At 43.9% G+C, this 18,973-nt stretch overlaps 2 protein-coding genes across 2 annotated transcripts; one reads left to right on the top strand and one right to left on the bottom strand.

Annotated features, from left to right (window-relative positions):
• The first annotated feature begins 3,582 nt into the window (after positions 1-3,582).
• Positions 3,583-13,448, top strand: LOC139415321 (heterogeneous nuclear ribonucleoprotein U-like). Its single transcript, XM_071163378.1, has 14 exons — positions 3,583-4,237; positions 5,176-5,290; positions 7,070-7,149; positions 7,455-7,594; positions 7,814-7,913; positions 8,174-8,286; positions 8,657-8,920; positions 9,160-9,279; positions 9,514-9,642; positions 9,889-10,057; positions 10,490-10,771; positions 11,056-11,360; positions 11,590-11,766; positions 12,812-13,448. The coding sequence occupies exons 1-14, from the start codon at positions 3,751-3,753 to the stop codon at positions 12,860-12,862; spliced, it is 2,532 nt and encodes an 843-aa protein (XP_071019479.1). The 5' UTR covers positions 3,583-3,750; the 3' UTR covers positions 12,863-13,448.
• A 3,119-nt stretch (positions 13,449-16,567) lies between these two features.
• On the bottom strand, positions 16,568-18,252 carry LOC139415655 (lefty1). Its single transcript, XM_071163768.1, has 4 exons — positions 17,985-18,252; positions 17,514-17,757; positions 17,152-17,391; positions 16,568-17,022 (listed from the first exon to the last, which is right to left on the bottom strand). The coding sequence occupies exons 1-4, from the start codon at positions 18,250-18,252 to the stop codon at positions 16,698-16,700; spliced, it is 1,077 nt and encodes a 358-aa protein (XP_071019869.1). The 3' UTR covers positions 16,568-16,697.
• Positions 18,253-18,973: the final 721 nt, after the last annotated feature.

Genomic DNA, 18,973 nt, shown 5'->3' with positions numbered 1-18,973 from the left:
AAATGCTGAGCTGTAGTCGATGAACAGCATTCTCACATAGGTATTCCTCTTGTCCAGATGGGTTAGGGCAGTGTGCAGTGTGGTTGCGATTGCGTCGTCTGTGGACCTATTGGGGCGGTAAGCAAATTGGAGTGGGTCCAGGGTGTCAGGTAGGGTGGAGGTGATATGGTCCTTGACTAGTCTCTCAAAGCACTTCATGATGACGGAAGTGAGTGCTACGGGGAAGTAGTAGTTTAGCTCAGTTACCATAGCTTTCTTGGGAACAGGAACAATGGTGGCCCTCTTGAAGCATTTGGGAACAGCAGACTGGGATAAGGATTGATTGAATATGTCCGTAAACACACCAGCCAGCTGGTCTGCGCATGCTCTGAGGACGGGGCTGGGGATGCCGTCTGGGCCTGCAGCCTTGCGAGGGTTAACACATTTAAAAGTTTTACTCACGTTGGCTGCACTGAAGGAGAGACAGCAGGTTTTGGTAGCGGGCTGTGTCAGTCGTACTGTATTGTCCTCAAAGTGAGCAAAGAAGTTGTTTAGTCTGTCTGGGAGCAAGACATCTTGGTCCGCGACGGGGCTGGTTTTCTTTTTGTAATCCGTGATTGACTGTAGACCCTGCCACATACCTCTTGTGTCTGATCCGTTGAATTGCGACTCTACTTTGTCTCTATACTGACGCTTAGCTTGTTTGTTTGCCTTGCGGAGGGAATAGCTACACTGTTTGTATTCGGTCATGTTTCCGGTCTCCTTTCCCTGGTTAAAAGCAATGGTTTGCGCTTTCAGTTTCGCGCGAATGCTGCCTTCAATCCACGGTTTCTGGTTCGGGAATGTTTTAATAGTTGCTGTGGGTATGACATCGCCGATGCACTTGCTAATAAACTCGCATTTGTCAATGTTGTTGTTTGACGCAATGTGGAACATATCCCAATCCACGTAATCGAAGCAATCTTGAAGCGTGGTTTCAGATTGGTCGGACCAGCGTTGAACAGACCTGAGGAGCTTCCTGTTTTAGTCTCTGTCTATAGGCTGGGAGCAACAAAATGGAGTTGTGGTCAGCTTTTCCAAAAGGAGGGCAGGGGAGGGCCTTATATGCGTCGCGGAAGTTAGAATAACAATGATCCAGGGTTTTACCAGCCCTGGTAGCACAATCGATATGCTGATAGAATTTAGGGAGTCTTGTTTTCAGATTAGCCTTGTTAAAATCCCCAGCTACAATGAATGCAGCCTCAGGATATGTGGTTTCCAGTTTGCATAGAGTCAAATAAATTTCGTTCAGGGCCATCGATGTGTCTGCTTGGGGGGGAATATATGCGGCTGTTATTATAATCGAAGAGAATTCTCTTGGTAGATAATGCGGTCGACATTTGATTGTGAGGAATTCTAAGTCAGGTGAACAGAAGGACTTGAGTTCCTGTATGTTGTTATGATCACACCACGTCTCATTAATCATAAGGCATACCCCCCCCGCCCCTCTTCTTACGAGAAAGATGCATGTTTCTGTCGGCGTGATGCGTGAAGAAACCAGCTGGCTGTACCGACTCCGATAGCGTGTCTCGAGTGAGCCATGTTTCCGGGAAGCAAAGAACATTACAGTCTCTTATGTCTCTCTGGAATGCTACCCTTGCTCGGATTTCATCAACCTTGTTGTCAAGAGACTGGACATTGGTGAGTAGTATGCTCGGGTGCGTGATGTGCCCGTCTCCGGAGCCTGACCAGAAGACCGCTTCGTCTGCCCCTTTTACGGCGACGTTGTTTTGGTTCGCCGGCTGGGATCCGATCCATTGTCCCGGGTGGTGGGCAAAACACAGGATCCGCTTCGGGAAAGTCGTGTTCCTGGTCGTAATGATGGTGAGTTTTTATATCCAGTAGTGCCTCCCGACTGTATGTAATAAAACCTACGATTACCTGGGGTACCAATGTAAGAAATAACACGTAAAAAAACTAAATACTGCATAGTTTCCTAGGAACGCGAAGCGAGGCGGCCATCTCTGTTGGCACTGGAAGTGGTGTGTAAGGGCTGTGTAAGGGCTATTTGACCAAGAAGGAGAGTGATGGAGTGCTGGGTAAGATGACATGGCCTCCACAATCACCTGACCTCAAATCAATTGAGATGGTTTGGGATGAGTTGGACTGCAGAGTGAAGGAAAAGCAGCCAACAAGTGCTCATCATATGTGGGAACTCCTTCAAGACTATTGGAAAAGCATTCCTGGTGAAGCTGGTTGAGAGAATGCCAAGAGTGTTCAAAGCTGTCATCAAGGCAAAGGGTAGCTACTTTGAAGAATATTAAATATATTTTGATTTGTTTTACACTTTTTTGGTTTCTACTGTATATGATTCCATATGTGTTATTTCATAGTTTTGATGTCTTCACTATTATTCTACAATGTAGAACATAATAAAAAATAAAGAAAACCCCCTGAATGAATGGATGTGTCCAAACTTTTGACTGGTACTGTATATACAGTGGGGAGAACAAGTATTTGATACACTGCCGATTTTGCAGGTTTTCCTACTTACAAAGCATGTAGAAGTCTGTAATTTTTTATCATAGTTACACTTCAACTGTGAGAGACGAAATCTAAAACAAAAATCCAGAAAATCACATTGTATGATTTTTAAGTAATTAATTAGCATTTTATTGCTAATTTTATTGTGAGGCTATTGGATACTTAAATGTGTAATTCACACTCCGACCTGAGAAAGGCAGCAATACAGCATCTAGTCTGCCGGAAACGCACAAAAATAAGAACAATACGGGAGGGGTAGAAGACTAACAGTATACTCAGTTGAACTGTTGGCGATAGTAGCTGCCCTCCAGTGGGTGGAGGACGTACAACCTGTAAGAATTATAATATGCTCAGATTCTCTGTCGGTATTAAATTGTTTATCATCAGGTAAATCTAATAGGAGTCACCTACTATTGGAGGTATTCATGTGAGAATCTGCTGGGTCCCAGCACATTTGGTTGTGGAAGGGAATGAAATTGTAGACCAGTTAGCCAAAATTAGAAATTAGATATAACTTATATTAATGTTCCACTGGGTAGAGGTGAGGCCAAATGTAAGATCAGAGCCATGTGTGGTAGAAGAGATGGGACTCTAAGCCCAAGGGCCGGCATTTATATGCCCTCCAATGAAAGGTTGGTGGACCAAGACTCAAAGGTCAGATTAGGAAGGAAGAGGTGGTGTTTGCTCAATTGTGCTTAGGACATTATACATTGAACTCGTCATTACATCGGGCTGGCAAGCATGTGAATGGTTTGTATCTGGAGTGTGCGGCCGATGAAATGGTGGAGCATGTGTTGTTATATTGTTGTAAGTATGTTGAAGAGAGGGAAAGATTGAAGTGTAGGGTCATTTACCGTTGGGTGGTTGGAAGGGATTTGGGGGATGGGGAGGTCTATTAGAAGTTAGTAGGGCTCTTTTTTATTTTCTCAGAAGTACTGCGTTAGATAGGAGGATTTAGAAATGTTGTAAACCGTGATTGACCACACATTCCAAAACAGTAGGTGGCGGTATGCACCTATAATGTTGGTTTGCAGACCGCCATTATATCATAGAAGAAGGGGGAGAATACGGGAGGGGTTTGCTCGCTTTGGCGCCCACAACCCCTTCTGCCAGTGAAAAGGACTATTAACGCTACTGCCATTTGGCGCAGTTAAAAATACGTGAACTTGCATAGCGTCCTTTACAAAATTTCCCGTCTTTGTTGTAATTTTACTTTATTTTAACAGCGTGGTTCATACATTTTTCAAAATGAGTTCAATTAACGTAAAAAAACTGAAAGTAAACGAGTTGAAGGACGAGCTGAAAAAGCGTCAGCTGTCGGACAAGGGGTTGAAGGCCGAGTTGATGGACCGGTTGCAGGCCGCGCTTGACGAAGAGGCCCTGGCTGGAGATTCTCCCCTTGGGCTGGAGGCCGCGGAGGCAGGCTTTCCCGAGGGAGACGACGACGCCGCCGCCGCTGCTGATGACCAAGAGGACATGGGGGAAGATGAAGAAGACGAGGGCCCCGTCGTTGAAAGCATGGATGCCAACGAGGAGGAAGAGAATGGAAACGGAGAGGGAGACGCCGCTGTCGTGAACCAATGCGAGGAGGAAGAGAACGCGGCCCAGGAGGACGACGAAATGGGTGAGGTAGAAGAGGAAGAAATGGATCCAATGCTGAAGGAAGGTGTGGACGACATGGAGAAAATTACATTGGACGCAGAAGATGGTGAGCCTGGAGACCATCCAGCAGAGGGTGAGTCGCTGGTTCCATTCGAAAATGATTGGGCTGGGTGTCACATGTTTTTGCTAACGTCGTTAGCCTATAATATGTCGGGTGCGTTCGCGAAATTGGTTTCGATGTATATTTGTTAGCTAGTTAAGGTTAGTGTAGCTAAAAAAATGTAAATATTGTTTAACCTGGTCCTACTACTCGAAGAACACCATTGGGCTCACCCTATACGTATTTTTTTCTGTTTGGTTGGTTAGCCTAGCTAGATAGCATAGCTAGCAACTACACAAAAGAATGCTTGCTAACTAGGATAGCTAACTCGCGACGCTAGCAGACAGTGGACAATATTCGACAGGTGCTGGTTTTGGTAGGCTCGTGGTTCTAACTACTACTCAAGAGTATTCTAAATGCGTCTACAAACGGGTTCCAATAAACTGGTCATAGTAGAAATGTAGCTAGCTAAAAACAATCATTGTGTAAACTAACTAACTGAATGAACAAGGATTAGCTAGCTGTCAAGCTAACTTGTAAGCTATCCGCGTATGGCATTGTGCAGGAAGGGGGTCAATGGAGGATAGCCTGCAGTTCAGTTTCGTCTCTTCACTGACTTGCCTCAGTAAACTATTGACCCCAACATCAGGGACTGATTGACAATGGTCTATTTCCCGATCCATTTTAATAACTCTAGCCGTAGCTGGGTTATTGTGCCTATTTTACTATTTTTGTCGTGATTGTTTACATCTCTTTACATTTGATCTGTATTGTTGACCAGCTACATTGTAATCAACCCTACTCTCTGGTCAAAACAGCCGTAGACTTCTGTCTAACTTCAGACAGGCAATGGGGTCCTAATGTAATGGGCAACAAGTTAGTCTTCTGTGGGCCAGCCCCACCACAGTCACAGTGCGACCTATCCTTTCAATAAAGGAGCACCTCATTATATTCTTCTTTTATTTCCTAAGGGGATGCGGACAAAGACACGAATGCTGATCAGAAGAATAAGAAGGGTGTTAAGAGACGCCGGGAGGAACATGGAAGGGGCTACTTTGAATTTATTGAAGAGAACAAATACAGCTGGTAAGGATGGGAGACAAAATGGCCTTCGGTATGTCTGAAGAGCCATCACAGCTATGTGAACTGTATTGGCTTTAAGCGCCAATGCATTAATTAGCGCCAAAACCCTCACTTAACTAACTTCTGTCAACATTATGTAAGTTTCATACATGTTTGAATTGAGGGTCATCCCTGGCTTTTAAATGAACCTTACCATTATTACACATGCAGTGCCCACATACACCCCTTATGGACTGCATAATGTAGTAAGAGAAATGAACACCAGTTTATGAATTTGATTGTTCAACATTCACTCTCTTTGTGCAGAAAGGCTTATTGTGTACACTGACAGGGTGACGCAAAGCTGCTCAAAAAAAAACTCCCGGAAGAGTAGCAGATGATGGGTTGGGGGAGGGGGGGTCGCGTAAGGGCACAAGGATGTATCACTTTTTTCCGGGCGTATCACTTTTTTCCGCAAATTGGAGATGGGTGCTCTCCACTGACCGCTCATTGTTCCTGCTCGCACTGTTGTCTTTTTTTGAATGTTTGCTTTTATGTCAAATCACGTCTCTCTCCACCATGTCATCATTATATTCCGTGTGATTGATGTTTTGTTTTTTTACAGGAATGCTTTCTCACTATACAGGTCACTTAAACCTAGTCCAGGACTTAAAATAAATTCAAATGGATATTCCCCATTAAACAAACTTTTTAGTCCAGGACTAGGATGATCTGTATCTGGGGAAACGACACCCTCTCCCCCATATGTGTATCTGGAACCCTATTTTGTTTTCATTGACCCAGTGAGCGGTTATCTAGTCTGTGTAAACAAATAAATCACCTGGTGGCTGATCCTTTGACTGGAGCAGAGCCCCTCGTAGCTGCTCCTTGGTCTGAGTGTGGTCTGACCAATGTTGAGAGAGGCCATTGCGTCTGACCGTACAGCACTAGTGGCCATTGTGAGGACTGTGCAATATGACCAAGAACAGGTTTTTAACTTGTTTTGTTGCAAAGATTGAAGAGCAACCGCTGCATTATCGTGTTCCTCCTGTGCCGGAGGCAGGGTTTAGTTCTGCAAATGCTTCAGTCTACATGCTTTGGACACACTCATCCTCATGTTGTGATACTCCTATTCAATATTTCAAAGCTAGTTTCATAAACACAACTTGGCAACAGCTTGATTCTGGTTCTGAAGGCCTTTGTTTGTAAGTCGGTGTGGCACAACATTTCCAAACAAGTTCGCCTTTTTATCACTACAGTCGCTGGGGTATTAGAACCCCTGCCACACAGTTGAAGCCCCTATAGGCTACGTGGAGCTAGCTTGCGAGCCTCTGTTCCGTGAACATGAAGCGGCAGCTTCAGTGAGATTTGACCTTTAGTGAGAGCAGCTCCACACAGAGTTAAATATATCCAGCAGCCCTTTATACGGCATGACCTTTCAGCATTCTCCAAACCATAAACACAGTTTCTGCCCACATTGAGGCCTTTTGGCTGTTGATGCTTTTTATAATAAGAAATATAGCCCCTGGGACTAGTTTTATTTTGTATGTTTATCCAAGGCACCAGTGGACCACTGCAGGTAAGTGATGTTGTTTCATCGTGATTGTCAAAACCTAAAGACTCCAATAGCTTAAATGTTGGAGTTCCATTTCTGCCCATAGTCTGGACTCTTTCCACTGCTGGACCTCTCCTTCTCTTCCGGGAGGTCACAACCGGATGTCCGTCCCTGCGATTGTATTCAGGTTCCGTCAGAAAGGTTCTAATTCTCTGATGTTGTGACTGACTGGCTGTGTTCTCTTTCAGGCCTAGTCTCAAGTCTCCACTGCCACCCCTGGAGGAGGAAGATGAGGAGTTTGATGATACAACAGTCTGCCTGGACAACTGTGAGTCATGTTTGTTGTGTAGATGGACAGCCGGGGCTGGGTTTAATGAATCCCTCTACAAACACTTGTGCAGAAGTAATATGCCTACACCCAATCCCAAATCATAGCCCCCTACTACTGCCCCTATGTACTTGTGAAGATTAGCTTGCTATATTGCCTACATCCGTTCCAATATTCTCTAATCTCCGCTAGTGCATTGCGCATAGGGCCTAGGGGACGATTTTGGGATATGACACCAGAATCTAGACGTGTCAGGGGACCGAGAAGAGGGAACTTAATGTGTTTTTTGTTTGTTTGTGTTCCAGATAACTGCGACCTGCACTTCAAGGTGTCCCGGGACCGCTACAGCGCCTCCTCTCTCACCATGGAGAGCTTTGCCTACCTGTGGTCCGGGGGCAGAGCCTCATACGGGCTGTCCCAGGGCAAGGCCTGCTACGAGATGAAGGTAGCCCAGTTTGCGTTTCATTTGTAATTGGGAATTCATAACATTCTGACCTCGGATAACAAACAAGGGGTTTATCTCCATTTTTATAATTTAAATGCACCACTACACAGTTAAAGGGTCATATTTTTTTGATATCTTTTTCATCGCCTGGTTGTGCAATTAAATGCCTGATGTAATCCATTTGCTGCTAACATCACCAATGTAATGTTCTGCCTACAGATAACTGAGAAAATCCCAGTGAAACACATATCCAGTAAGAACATGGACATCCATGAGGTCCAGGTTGGATGGTCCCTAGCTACTGGCAGTCTGCTCCTTGGTCAGTCTCCAATGGCATTGTTGTTTTTCAAAAAGATAATGGTTGTTATGGGATGTTGGCACCCTCTAGAGGTTGTTAGGGAGCATGACATGGAACTGGAACAAAGCCTGTGTGTGTTGTATTTTGCAAGGCAACAATGCAGTGTTATGGAATGAGTGCAGAAACACAAATCACCAAATTTATATGACAAAATCCCAGTTTTAGTTACATCACCTAGTCAGCTGTGTATATCGTGTCTGACGTGAGTTATGTCATTGCAGGTGAGGAGGAGCATTCCTATGCCTACTCTGGCAAAGGCAAGAAAACCACCAATTGTGTGACTGAAGATTTCGGGGAGACTTATGATGAGAATGACGTCATCTGCTGCCTCATTGTAAGATCTTTCTTAATTTAGCCTTACTAATTGCAATAACGTAATATTCTCAACACACAGGCCGATTTTTAAAAATGAATGTTCAGACTTGCATGTGGTGTCGAGTTCCTCGTCACTGAGGCCCGTCCCAAAAAAACAAAGCATTTAGATTACATTTATTTAAAAATATGGTCAGTGATGTAAGCTGTCTTCAAAGTCTTCTGTTTAGAAGGTAATCTATGTCCACAAAAACCCATCAAAACTAACCAGTATTTGTGTTTGGGGATTCTAAGTGTGGGGTGATAACTTCCTCATTAGCACCTCACATTTTCAATGGTCAATGTTATATTTTGTACATTGAAACTACAAGCTGTAAAATGTTCTATTGCAGAACTTTGAAGGTGAGGAGGTGGAGATGTCCTTTTCTAAGAACGGTAATGAGCCAGTGGTGGCCTTCCAGGCCAGTAAGGAGTCCCTAGTAGGGAAAGCGCTCTTCCCCCACGTCATCTGCCACAATTGTGCAGTGGAGTTTAACTTTGGCCAGATGGACACGCCCTACTTCCCCCAGCCAGAGGGCTACACCTTCCTGCAGCAAGTCACCATGGACGACCGTGTCCGCGGACCCAAGGCACCTGACACCAAGAAAGACTGCGAGGTAACTATGGCAACCCAAAACATCACTGGTAGTGATTTGTTTGACACAAGGGCCTCCCTAGCAATGTGATCTATCCATAAGCTCAACCTGTATATTTCAGAATAAACGGCTAGTAAAATGTGTATCAGATAATGATTCGCATATTTCTAGGGCCCTTTTCCTCAAACTAATGTTGACTATTTTACGTGCATAACTTCTTCCGCCACTTACTGATCTGTTGCGTATGTGTGTCGTCGTAGGTGATTGCCATGGTGGGCCTGCCTGGCTCAGGAAAGAGCACCTGGGTCAACAAGCACATCCAGGAGAACCCCGGGAAATATTACATCCTGGGCAGCGACACCATCGTGGAGAAGATGATGGTCAGTGTTGTACTTAGTCATGGTGTTTGTGGCCCTCTGTATTTTAGAGTAAGTTCTCTCTGCACCCATATTAGAATGAGGTCCTAGTTGTCTGTCAGTTTAGTTTGTGAGCTAAACGTTCAGTCCTATCCTAATTGTTGTATATGTAGTCCCTGGTCATTTGGCACTGTAGGTGTATATCCTGTCCTGCATCAATCTTATTAGTCTCTTTTTGCCATTAATTTTCATATGTAGATTGGCAGTTTGAAGCGTCAGGCGAAGGACACAACAAAGCTCACGGCCATTTCCCAGCGTGCACCTCTCTTCCTGGGCAAGTTCATTGAGATCGCTGCTCGCAAAAAGAGGAACTATATCCTGGACCACGTAAGGCTTGATATTCAATCGCATTCCATCACAGCTGATTTCTTACAAGTCGCAAACACGGACCTTTAGTACTTATTGTGAATAGGAAAGTAGATGTTTGGATACACATAGAATAGTCTCATACACATGAGTACATCATTATATAGTGTAGGCAGGTCTTCGGTGCCAACAAAGCAGTCCAAATCATCATTATTTATGATCACACAGGTCAGCATTATAAGTAATCCCCCTCCTTCCTCTGCCCAGACCAACCTGTCTGCCCCGGGCCAAAAGAGGAAGATGTGTCTATTTGCTGGGTACCAGCGGAAGGCTGTGGTGGTCTGTCCCTCAGACGACGACTACAAGGAGAGGGCCCAGAAGAAGGCCGAGAGCGACGGGAAAGACGTGCCCGAGCACGCTCTCCTCAAAATGAAAGGTAACGCCGTGAGCTGAGCTACTTCACTAATAAAAACTGTTAAAAGTAGTCTCTCCTACCGTGCTAAAAAGCTAGCGACTTCACGTCTTTAGCACTAATCCAAAAGCCTTCCGAAAGTTTATAGTAATAGAGTAAGGTTACCCGCACCCTAAAACTATTTTGGTTTTCATGTTAGCATGGCTAGCCCCCTCTAAGCTTTGCCCACTCGTGGCTGTCTGTGTCACGAGTGGCCATATCAGGGGGGCAGAGTGACCCTCTCTCCTAAACCCTGGGTCAGGGGCTGCACCCCTGCCTCTGGGCCTGGTGGGAGGAACACCGCAGCTTTCACAGCAGCACTAGAAATCTAGTTTTTGCTACGAAGGACGTCATAAGATGGTGTTCATAAGCTGTCTTCGTAACCACACCATCTCCTTGACTCTTTCCCCTGTGCAGGATTCTTCACCCTGCCAGAGGAAGGTGAGAGCTTCGCTGTGGTGAGCTACGCTGAGCTGCAGAAGGAGGATGCCGCCAAGCTGGTGGAGCAGTACAAGGAGGAGAGCAAGGCGGCCCTGCCGGCTGAGAAGAAGCCCAACCAGGGGTCTTTGACCCCCAAAAGAGGAGGAGGGAGTGTCCGGGGGGGAGGCAGAGGCAAGAACCAGTTCAACCGTGGAGGTGGACCTGGCCAGAGAGGAGGTGGACGAGGTGGCTTCCAGCAGAGAGGCAACTTCCGAGGAGGTGGGAGGTCACAATTATCGGCCATATTGGTCAGAGGGTTTTGGCATGACCGGTTTTAACCCCGTTTTTAGGTCTCGCTAAATTGCTAAAACATTCCTTGTTTTGTCTGCAATGATCTGATAGGACTGGACAGGTGAAGGCAAATCAAACCTCTTGATGGGCCTCTGCCCTTTTTCACTTGCATTTATCCTGTAGTTATTGAATAGTGGAGATGAGCAGAGGATTTTAGATCATTAAGATTCAACCCCAGTCTAACTGATGTGTCCATGTCTGCCTCCACCCAGCTCCAGGCCCACGTGGTGGGTTCACTCGCCCCCCTAGAGGGTTCATGCCCCCTCCATCCTTCAGAGGTGGATTCGCCAACCGGGGCAACTTCAACAGGGGTGGCGCCCTCATGGCCCCCCAAGGAGGGTCCCCAAGAGGAGGACCGATGAGGGGCCACAGGGGTGGAGCCATGAACAGAGGTGGTCCTCCAATGAGCCGAGGGGGCGGCGGTCACATGAGCCGTGGGGGCGGCGGTCACATGAGCCGTGGGGGCGGCGGTCACATGAGCCGTGGGGGCGGCGGTCACAGGGGCAACTTCAACCAGGTGAGTTTGGTCACGGCATTGGAGAATTACAAGTTGGCCTTTATTTGGATAATCTTCTATAGAAGGTGTGTAGATGCTCAAACTATTGACCTGGATTAGAGTTGGTATATAGTTAGTTGTTACATTACATTTATAAACCATCTTTAGGGAACTATCCAAATAAGGTGTTATCAAAAAGTTATTGCTACAATTGTGTATTTATTAGCGAGTCTGTTGTCTTTCTCCCCAGGGGTTCCAGCCCAGAGCAGGCAACAGCCGTGGGAATTTTGGCAACAAGAATGGCAGCGGTGGGTTTGGGGGCGGCAGGAATGGTGGAGGACGTGGTGGCGGATTTGGAGACAACAGGACTGGTGGAGGATTTGGCATGGACAAGGCTCAGGCCTTCAACCAGAGCTGGCAGCAAGGGGTGAGTCTCCGTTTTGAGTTTAAAGGGCAAATCCTAGCTTGTTAGCCTTGTAAAACAATTGAAGGTTCTCCCATTTTTATTTTTATTTTTTTCTCACACTGTGGCTGTGTTTACACAGGCAGACCAATACAGATCTTTATTAAATAATTGGTCTTTTGCTAATAATTGGGCAAAGATCAAAATTGGACTATGTGTAAATGCAGCTAGGGTCTATAGGGTCCACTGGACGTGTCATAATACCCATAACTTAGAGGTCAAACAGGGAAATGGTTCCAATCGTTTTCTTCCATTTATTTTTCCCATAGGGGATTTTAGAAACACTTCAAGTTAGGACTGATTCGTGTAGGCTTACCCTGACGTGAAGGTTTGGTAACCATATAAGTCTCGCTAGGCCAGGGTTACTTAACAATATTTTCTGCTTTATTTACTCTGATTTTCGAAAATGCTAATTAGCAAAACTACAAATTCCTGCGGGCTCCTGCGTGTCATGTCTAGCAGACACCTTTGCTAACAGGGATTGTCAATTTAAAACATGCACAAGACAGTTCACAGAATTGTCAATTTGAGAAATGTTGCCAATTTATTCATTACTACATTTAGCTAACATTAGATAGTTAATCCAGAGATTCTTACCTTTGCCTCGATTCGTCAGTCTCGTTGATCATGGAATTTGTAGTACTTTATGATAGCCACATTAGCAAATAATTAGCATTTTATTTTGGGTGGTAAATACAGGCAAATATATTGATTGATACGTCACCTTGTCCTAGAGATTTACAAGGTTATCAAAACATCACGCCAGGGTAAGCCTATGCAAAACACAGCCCTTATTTTAAGTGTTTCTAAAATCCCCTATGGGAAAAATTAATGGAAAATGATTGGAACTATTTTCTGTTTGACCGCTAGGTTTTATGGGTATTATGACTACATTCTGGATGGTGGAGTATACTTTGAGGCTGAGAACGCGAATTGGGAAAGTTTGCATTGTGAGGCCTAAAGTCACTTTTTATTGTCTGCATCTAACTTCCTTGATCTGTGTCCCCAGTTTTGGAACCAGAAGCCATGGAGCCAGCAGTATCAGCCAGGATACTATTAAAGACTTTCTGATCAAAAGGACTGGTGGCCATTAATGGTAACCAACCACTAGCCACGGACCCCCTGCCCCACCCCTCCCGTTTTTTCTAGAACCCACTTTTTAAATTGAAAACAACAAACACAAGCCGATGGAGCAACATTCCACATCCGAGGAGAGGAGTCTCTCTGAAGCTTTATGGGTTTTTCCATTTGATTTTGTACATTTTATGATCCCCACATTTTAAAGAAATCACATGCTTTTAAAAAAATCCCATGTTTGAGAAACATACCACATCACGAACCGCAACATTTTCCCTCTGCTTCAGTGACATTTTCAGGGTTGTGCATTTTCTGTGTAATGTTTTTATTTTTTATTTTTACAAAATGTAAATATTGTCTTGCGTAGTTATGTTTGTATAAGAAGTGAGAACACTTAGTTCCTTTCGGTTATTATCTTATGAGAGGCATGGTAGCTATAGTATTGTTAGTGATTTGTATATGTAGTCCATAAGCAACAAACAGTAATTTGTTATTTTTAATTAAAACATCAAGCATGTAATCTAAACTCCGTAGATTTACAATAAACAACCTATTTGCTTTTTGCAGAAGTCTATGGCTTATGACTTTTACTTGAGTTCAAAGGTTACCTAAAGTACCTTTTGAATGGGCAATGGGCTGGTTTGCTACTTCAAACAACGACATCCGCATTATATCTACACAGTTAGCATCTCACAATGTGCTACTTACTGATGTAATTCATCCGTTGTTAATACACAACTATCCTTTTCACATTTTCATGATACAGGTTAATCTCATTGAGTTGATATTTTGCAAGAGATACCTGTTCATCTGGATGCCATTGTGCTTTGAAGAAGTATTACAGCAAATCCATTTCTGTAGGGTATTAGAAGCCATTTTAAATATTGCATTATGCCTTTTGATATCATAATTTATTTTGTGATTTGTATATTTCTTGATAAAATGGGACACATTACTGATCATGGTGCTGACCAGGCTTGATTCTCAGGTGCAAATTGAACAGCGGTTCCTTTTAATTTGTCAAACTTTGGTTGATTGGTGTGGCATTTTTAGATTAAGCTTTGAATAGTGTGAGTATCTCAATTGTTCTCGCCTCAACCATTGGAGAATGTCAGAGGGGCAGGACCTCTTTCTTTCTCATCCAATTGGTTTTAACACGAGAGGACGCAAGCCATATGGAATTGAGATTCTCCCAGAGTCGATGACCACAAACGAGTTCGCAAGAGCACAAACAAATCTGGGACCAGGCTAATTTGAACTATGCTTTAATGGAAGGGTATACATTCTGTGGCTGGTTTAGCACATATGTTCAACACTAAGTTGTAGGCTACATTGAAAATGGTTGATTTAAAAATTACAGCGGCTTGCATTTACACCAGCAAATAAAGGCCTACATGTCAGTGTATACCCACCAATAACCTCACTGCTACTAGAAGTGACTGACATTGAAACACACACAGCAGACATTGAGTTTTGTATGTGTAATGGAGGTTAGAGACCTGGAGTCTTGCTTTTAGTGTAATTTTATCCAGTGCAATTTACAGGAGCAATTAGGGCTATGCGCCTTGCTCAAGGGCACTTTGGCAGATTTTTCAGCTAGTTGGATCAGGGATTTGAACCAGCAACCTTTTGGTTACTGGCCCAATGCTCTTATCTCTCAATGCTAATGCCCGGGCTTAAGCTCAGTAGGCTAACAGTCTTATGGCACACATGATCCAGGTCCAAACCAAGTCAGTAACATCTGTTGAGGTGTGTGAACCCTCTGTTCAAATGAATTGGTGACGGAGTAGTCCGACAATGTGTAAACTCGCATAGCTCAGGCTGAAGAGCCTACCAGCAGTGTCAAAGCGATGTGTGTTCCACTGTAACATTGTGTTGCTAGATCATTGAAAACAATTAGACAAAATTGTCAGTCCATTTTGTAATTGTTTCATTAGCTTATTTAAAGTTGTATGACCAGGTGTGATGTGTACTTGAACAGTTTTTTTCCCATGTCAAATTGAATGGATGTCCGTGAACTAATTTAAAGTATTCTGCATAATAATGTACGTTTAAAAAATAGCCCAACCAAACAGATCAAAAATATATATTTCTTTCAGCAGTGTGTATATTACTAAATATTTTCAATATACTAATTCATTACGTTGTGAGTAACTTACAGCTTTTCTCTTCCTGCTGAGATCTTTTTTTTTGACAATGTTTTGATATGTGTTGATGCTTCAGTTATGTTTTGATATGTGTTGATGCTTCAGTTATGTTTTCTATGTATTTTTGTCACATGATCAATAAAGTGAATGATTATAAAAAATAAAAACAAGTGCTTCTTCCTCCACATCTCCAAGGGAAGGTTTCCAGGCGGGGACTGTCATGGTTAAACCGATTTGTTGAGCATCATTTACATAAGCTTCCTGACTGAGTGTGCTGGTTGTTTGATTCCATTAGGATGAGCCGGTGGCCACATAGGGAGCAGACACTGTCACACAAACCCAGAGGCCATATTTACATCTGGCTTAGCAGATAAATAGGACCCAGACACAGTCAAGAAGAGAGAACTCCATAGACAATCAAGGTTGTCATTTTAATGGGGGTACTTAAGGTTTTAGAGCTTTGGCCAGTCTGGGTACACATTGCAAAGGCAATGCCAAGAGCACCCTGTTGTGTGCTCTAGGGACAGTTTCCCAGACACAGTTAAGCCTAGTCCTGGACTTGATCAATGTAGAAACTCCATTAAAAGTACTTTTTAGTCCAGGACTAGGCTGAACTGTGTCTGGGAAACTGTCCCTAAAGGTTCACTTTATATCTGAAAATGTGATATAGGAGGAGACCTAGCTGCTTATTTCTTTAACATATCAGAAGTCTGTGGCTTTATATCTGAAAATGTGATATGAGGAAACCTAGCAGCCTATTTCTTTAACATATCAGAAGTCTGGCTGACACAAGCTACTTTTCCTAACCAAGAGCACCCAACAGGATGCTCTTGGCATTGCCTTTGCAATGTGTACCCAGACTAGCCAAAGCTCTAAAACCTTAAGTACCCCCATTAAAATGACAAGACCCCCAGAGTCTGCAATTGAGCCTTGATTGTCGATGGAGTTCTCTCTTCTTGACTATGTCTGGGTCCTATTTATCTGCTAAGCCAGATGTAAACATGGAGATGTAAATATGGCCTCTGGGTTTGTGTGTGGCCACCGGCTCATCCTAATGGAATCAAACAACCAGCACACTCAGTCAGGAAGCTGATGTAAATGATGCTCAACAAACCTGTTTAACCATGACAGTCCCCGCCTAATGCTCTTTCACCGAAACAAGTTTATGTCATTAGATAAATAGTGGTTGTTGACTTATCATTACCAACTGAATACAGTGCTAACTAAGGATAACAAGGTGTATGTAGGCTTAGATTAAGCCAAGTGTATCTGTGCTGGGTGGAAGGATACCTAAATAATAAATGTCTGTCAGTGTGATTTTCCCAATCACGCTTCATGACAAATAACAAAATAAAGACATCTTTAATTTAAAAAAATATGTTACATTTAATCATGAAATCCATAGTATTTACAGCTCAAAAATATAACATCTGAGACCAAATCTTGACAGTTTCCTCTGAGTGGTACAGTATACCATTCATACAAAGGCAAACTTATGAATGAATTATTTACAAAATATAATAAAGTGCTTGGTTAGTTTATCTCAAGAGATCTGCCGTGCTCCTTCTTATTATAGCCTGCAACTCTCCCTGAGAATTCCCATTTTAAATAGAAAAGTACTGTAAGTCCATTTGGAGGCGTCCTGCCCTGCCCAGTCCCAAACACTTAACTTCAAACTATGGAGATGTTGTCCATGGTGCAGGCACATGACTCCACGATCATGTTGGGGAACTCAGCAACTTCTATCTCGGTGTAGTCGCCCTTCTTGACCAGGTACATAATGGGCAGCGGAGCGCTCTCTGCGATGCTACACTTCCTCTCCCCGTAGCCATAGTTGCGCTTGGGCTGCTTGCATCCCCCGGCGCATCTATAGGCCTGGTATCCCGCTGGCTCGATGATCCAGTACTGGGTCCACGTGAGCGCGCGGAAATTGATGAAGTATTTATCTCTGCAGCACGTGTCCTTATCTGGGTTGTTTTCACAGTCGCCTCGAGACCTATGCGGAAACCAAATAGGGAGTCGTTAGTTAACTTGTACTAATTGATGTGTAGCCTAAAGGTATGATAATTGTCACCGGACCAGTGTTACAATGTTTACACATTCTGCATATTAAAGAGCGCCTTACCCAAACTCTTCGAGGTTGAGCGTGTAGAGGACCAGCTCAGGTTTTCCCAAGGTGTTGTCCGCCTGGTCCTGGGTGGTAAAGTGGACACTCTTAGCAATTTCTGCCGCGTAGCTGCCAGGTCTCTCGCCCTCGATCCACACCTCCAGGTGCATAGGTGTTTTTTGCTGCGTCTTTGACCAATAGTGCAAAGCCTGAGTGACATCAAAGCTTTTCCAACCGGTCTCATGGATGGGGATCAACCTACAGGAAATAAATGGTTGATTAAAAACTTTGCACATAGGGTCTAAATGATAAGAACAAAGGACAACACATAGCCTAACGGAAATGATCTGGACACGACATGGCTTTGCGTAAAATCTTACCGTGAGTCCACCAGAGAGGTTCTGTTAGAGCCGTTCTCCAGCATATCTACCCAGTAGATGGAGACTCTGGCGTTGTTGACTGGCCGGTGGTTCCTCCTCTCGGGCATGGAGCGCTTGTTAGGGGCTTTATTGTACAGTTTCAGTTCGGCCATGGTCACCTCGCTGTTATGGGGGATGCGGGTATCCATATCGAAGACCATCCGTTGCCGAGTGGTGTCCGAGTACACAAACACCCCAGAGATGTCTAATAAAACAGAACATAAAAATGCTTAGGTGTTGAATATAAAATCCGATAAAAATATGAATGGGTTGGAATGCACACTTGCATAAACAGAACAATGAGGGCGCACAAATGCATACAAAAAGTACATGTGTGCGCCTATGCCAAAAATAGGTCTGACAACATTCAATTAAAAATAATTCAGATTTAGGAAGCATTTTATTTATGTCTGTACTGTAAAATTAATTTACCTGCATTTCCTCGAATTCCCCTCAGGATCCCCGCCAAGCTCGGCAGAGACCTGCGCCGCCTGTTGTGATGCAGCTTCAGCATTGACAGATATTTATTCTTAACGAGCGTCGGGATGACAAGATTCTCCAAGTCCCTTTTGTGAATTTTCGGAACATCATCCAGCCCAAGTTTTTGAAGCAGGGCATCCTTCATGTCGTTGTGCGTAAAAGCCTTGGAGACGGTGACGAAAGCAGCAGCGCACAAGACGCAAACACGGAGCAAATCCATCGTAAATCTTCTAAGAGGGTATCGTGTCCAGCAGAGAGGAGAGAAGTACAGCTGCAAAGTAGCTCAGAGAGAGACAGTGGCACTCTGACATCGGGCCGGCCCTTATAAGCCCCTGGCCCTCCCAGTCAGTCATTCACACATTCAGGAGGAGGAGGAGGAGGGGGATGGGAGGGGGACCGATAGGCTATCTCAACAAAAGGTGTGACATTAGAAGCCACGTACCGGTCAAGACATCAGAAGTGCCATACCTGAAAGGCAACCATCTCCCAAACGATGTATTGTATCCGTTTCATGTATAGGGTCATTTGAACACCATTCCTCTAGAATCATACAGGGATCTCTACAATTTATAACCTACAAATTTATACAAAGCGTTTGTCAAATCCAGTCTGCTCAATGTCAATGGGAAGTCTTGGATGCTTGTCACAAAAGCATTACTTTGCAGAGATGTTTGAGGTAAGAAAACTCCTAAAGACAGTATAGTTATTGGATTGTTGTGGGTTGGAAATATTGAATTGATCCAGAGGCATACATGTATTAGCCTACTTTATTTGTAGTAGCTTTAATTATCGTTAGTTTGCAGGACGAGAGGATTGCAAATTGGTTGGAGTAAATGTCTGCATCCTGTTCCGATATTTCAAAATCATCACTAATAATGAACACTTTTAGATTGATGTAATATTTAGATCAATACTAAAGTATATGTCTTTAAAGAGGCTAA

This window comes from Oncorhynchus clarkii, chromosome 8 (genome assembly GCF_045791955.1).
Source record: "Oncorhynchus clarkii lewisi isolate Uvic-CL-2024 chromosome 8, UVic_Ocla_1.0, whole genome shotgun sequence".
In the NCBI taxonomy this organism is placed as follows: domain Eukaryota; kingdom Metazoa; phylum Chordata; class Actinopteri; order Salmoniformes; family Salmonidae; genus Oncorhynchus; species Oncorhynchus clarkii.
This window is presented reverse-complemented; position numbering and strand designations above follow the sequence as displayed.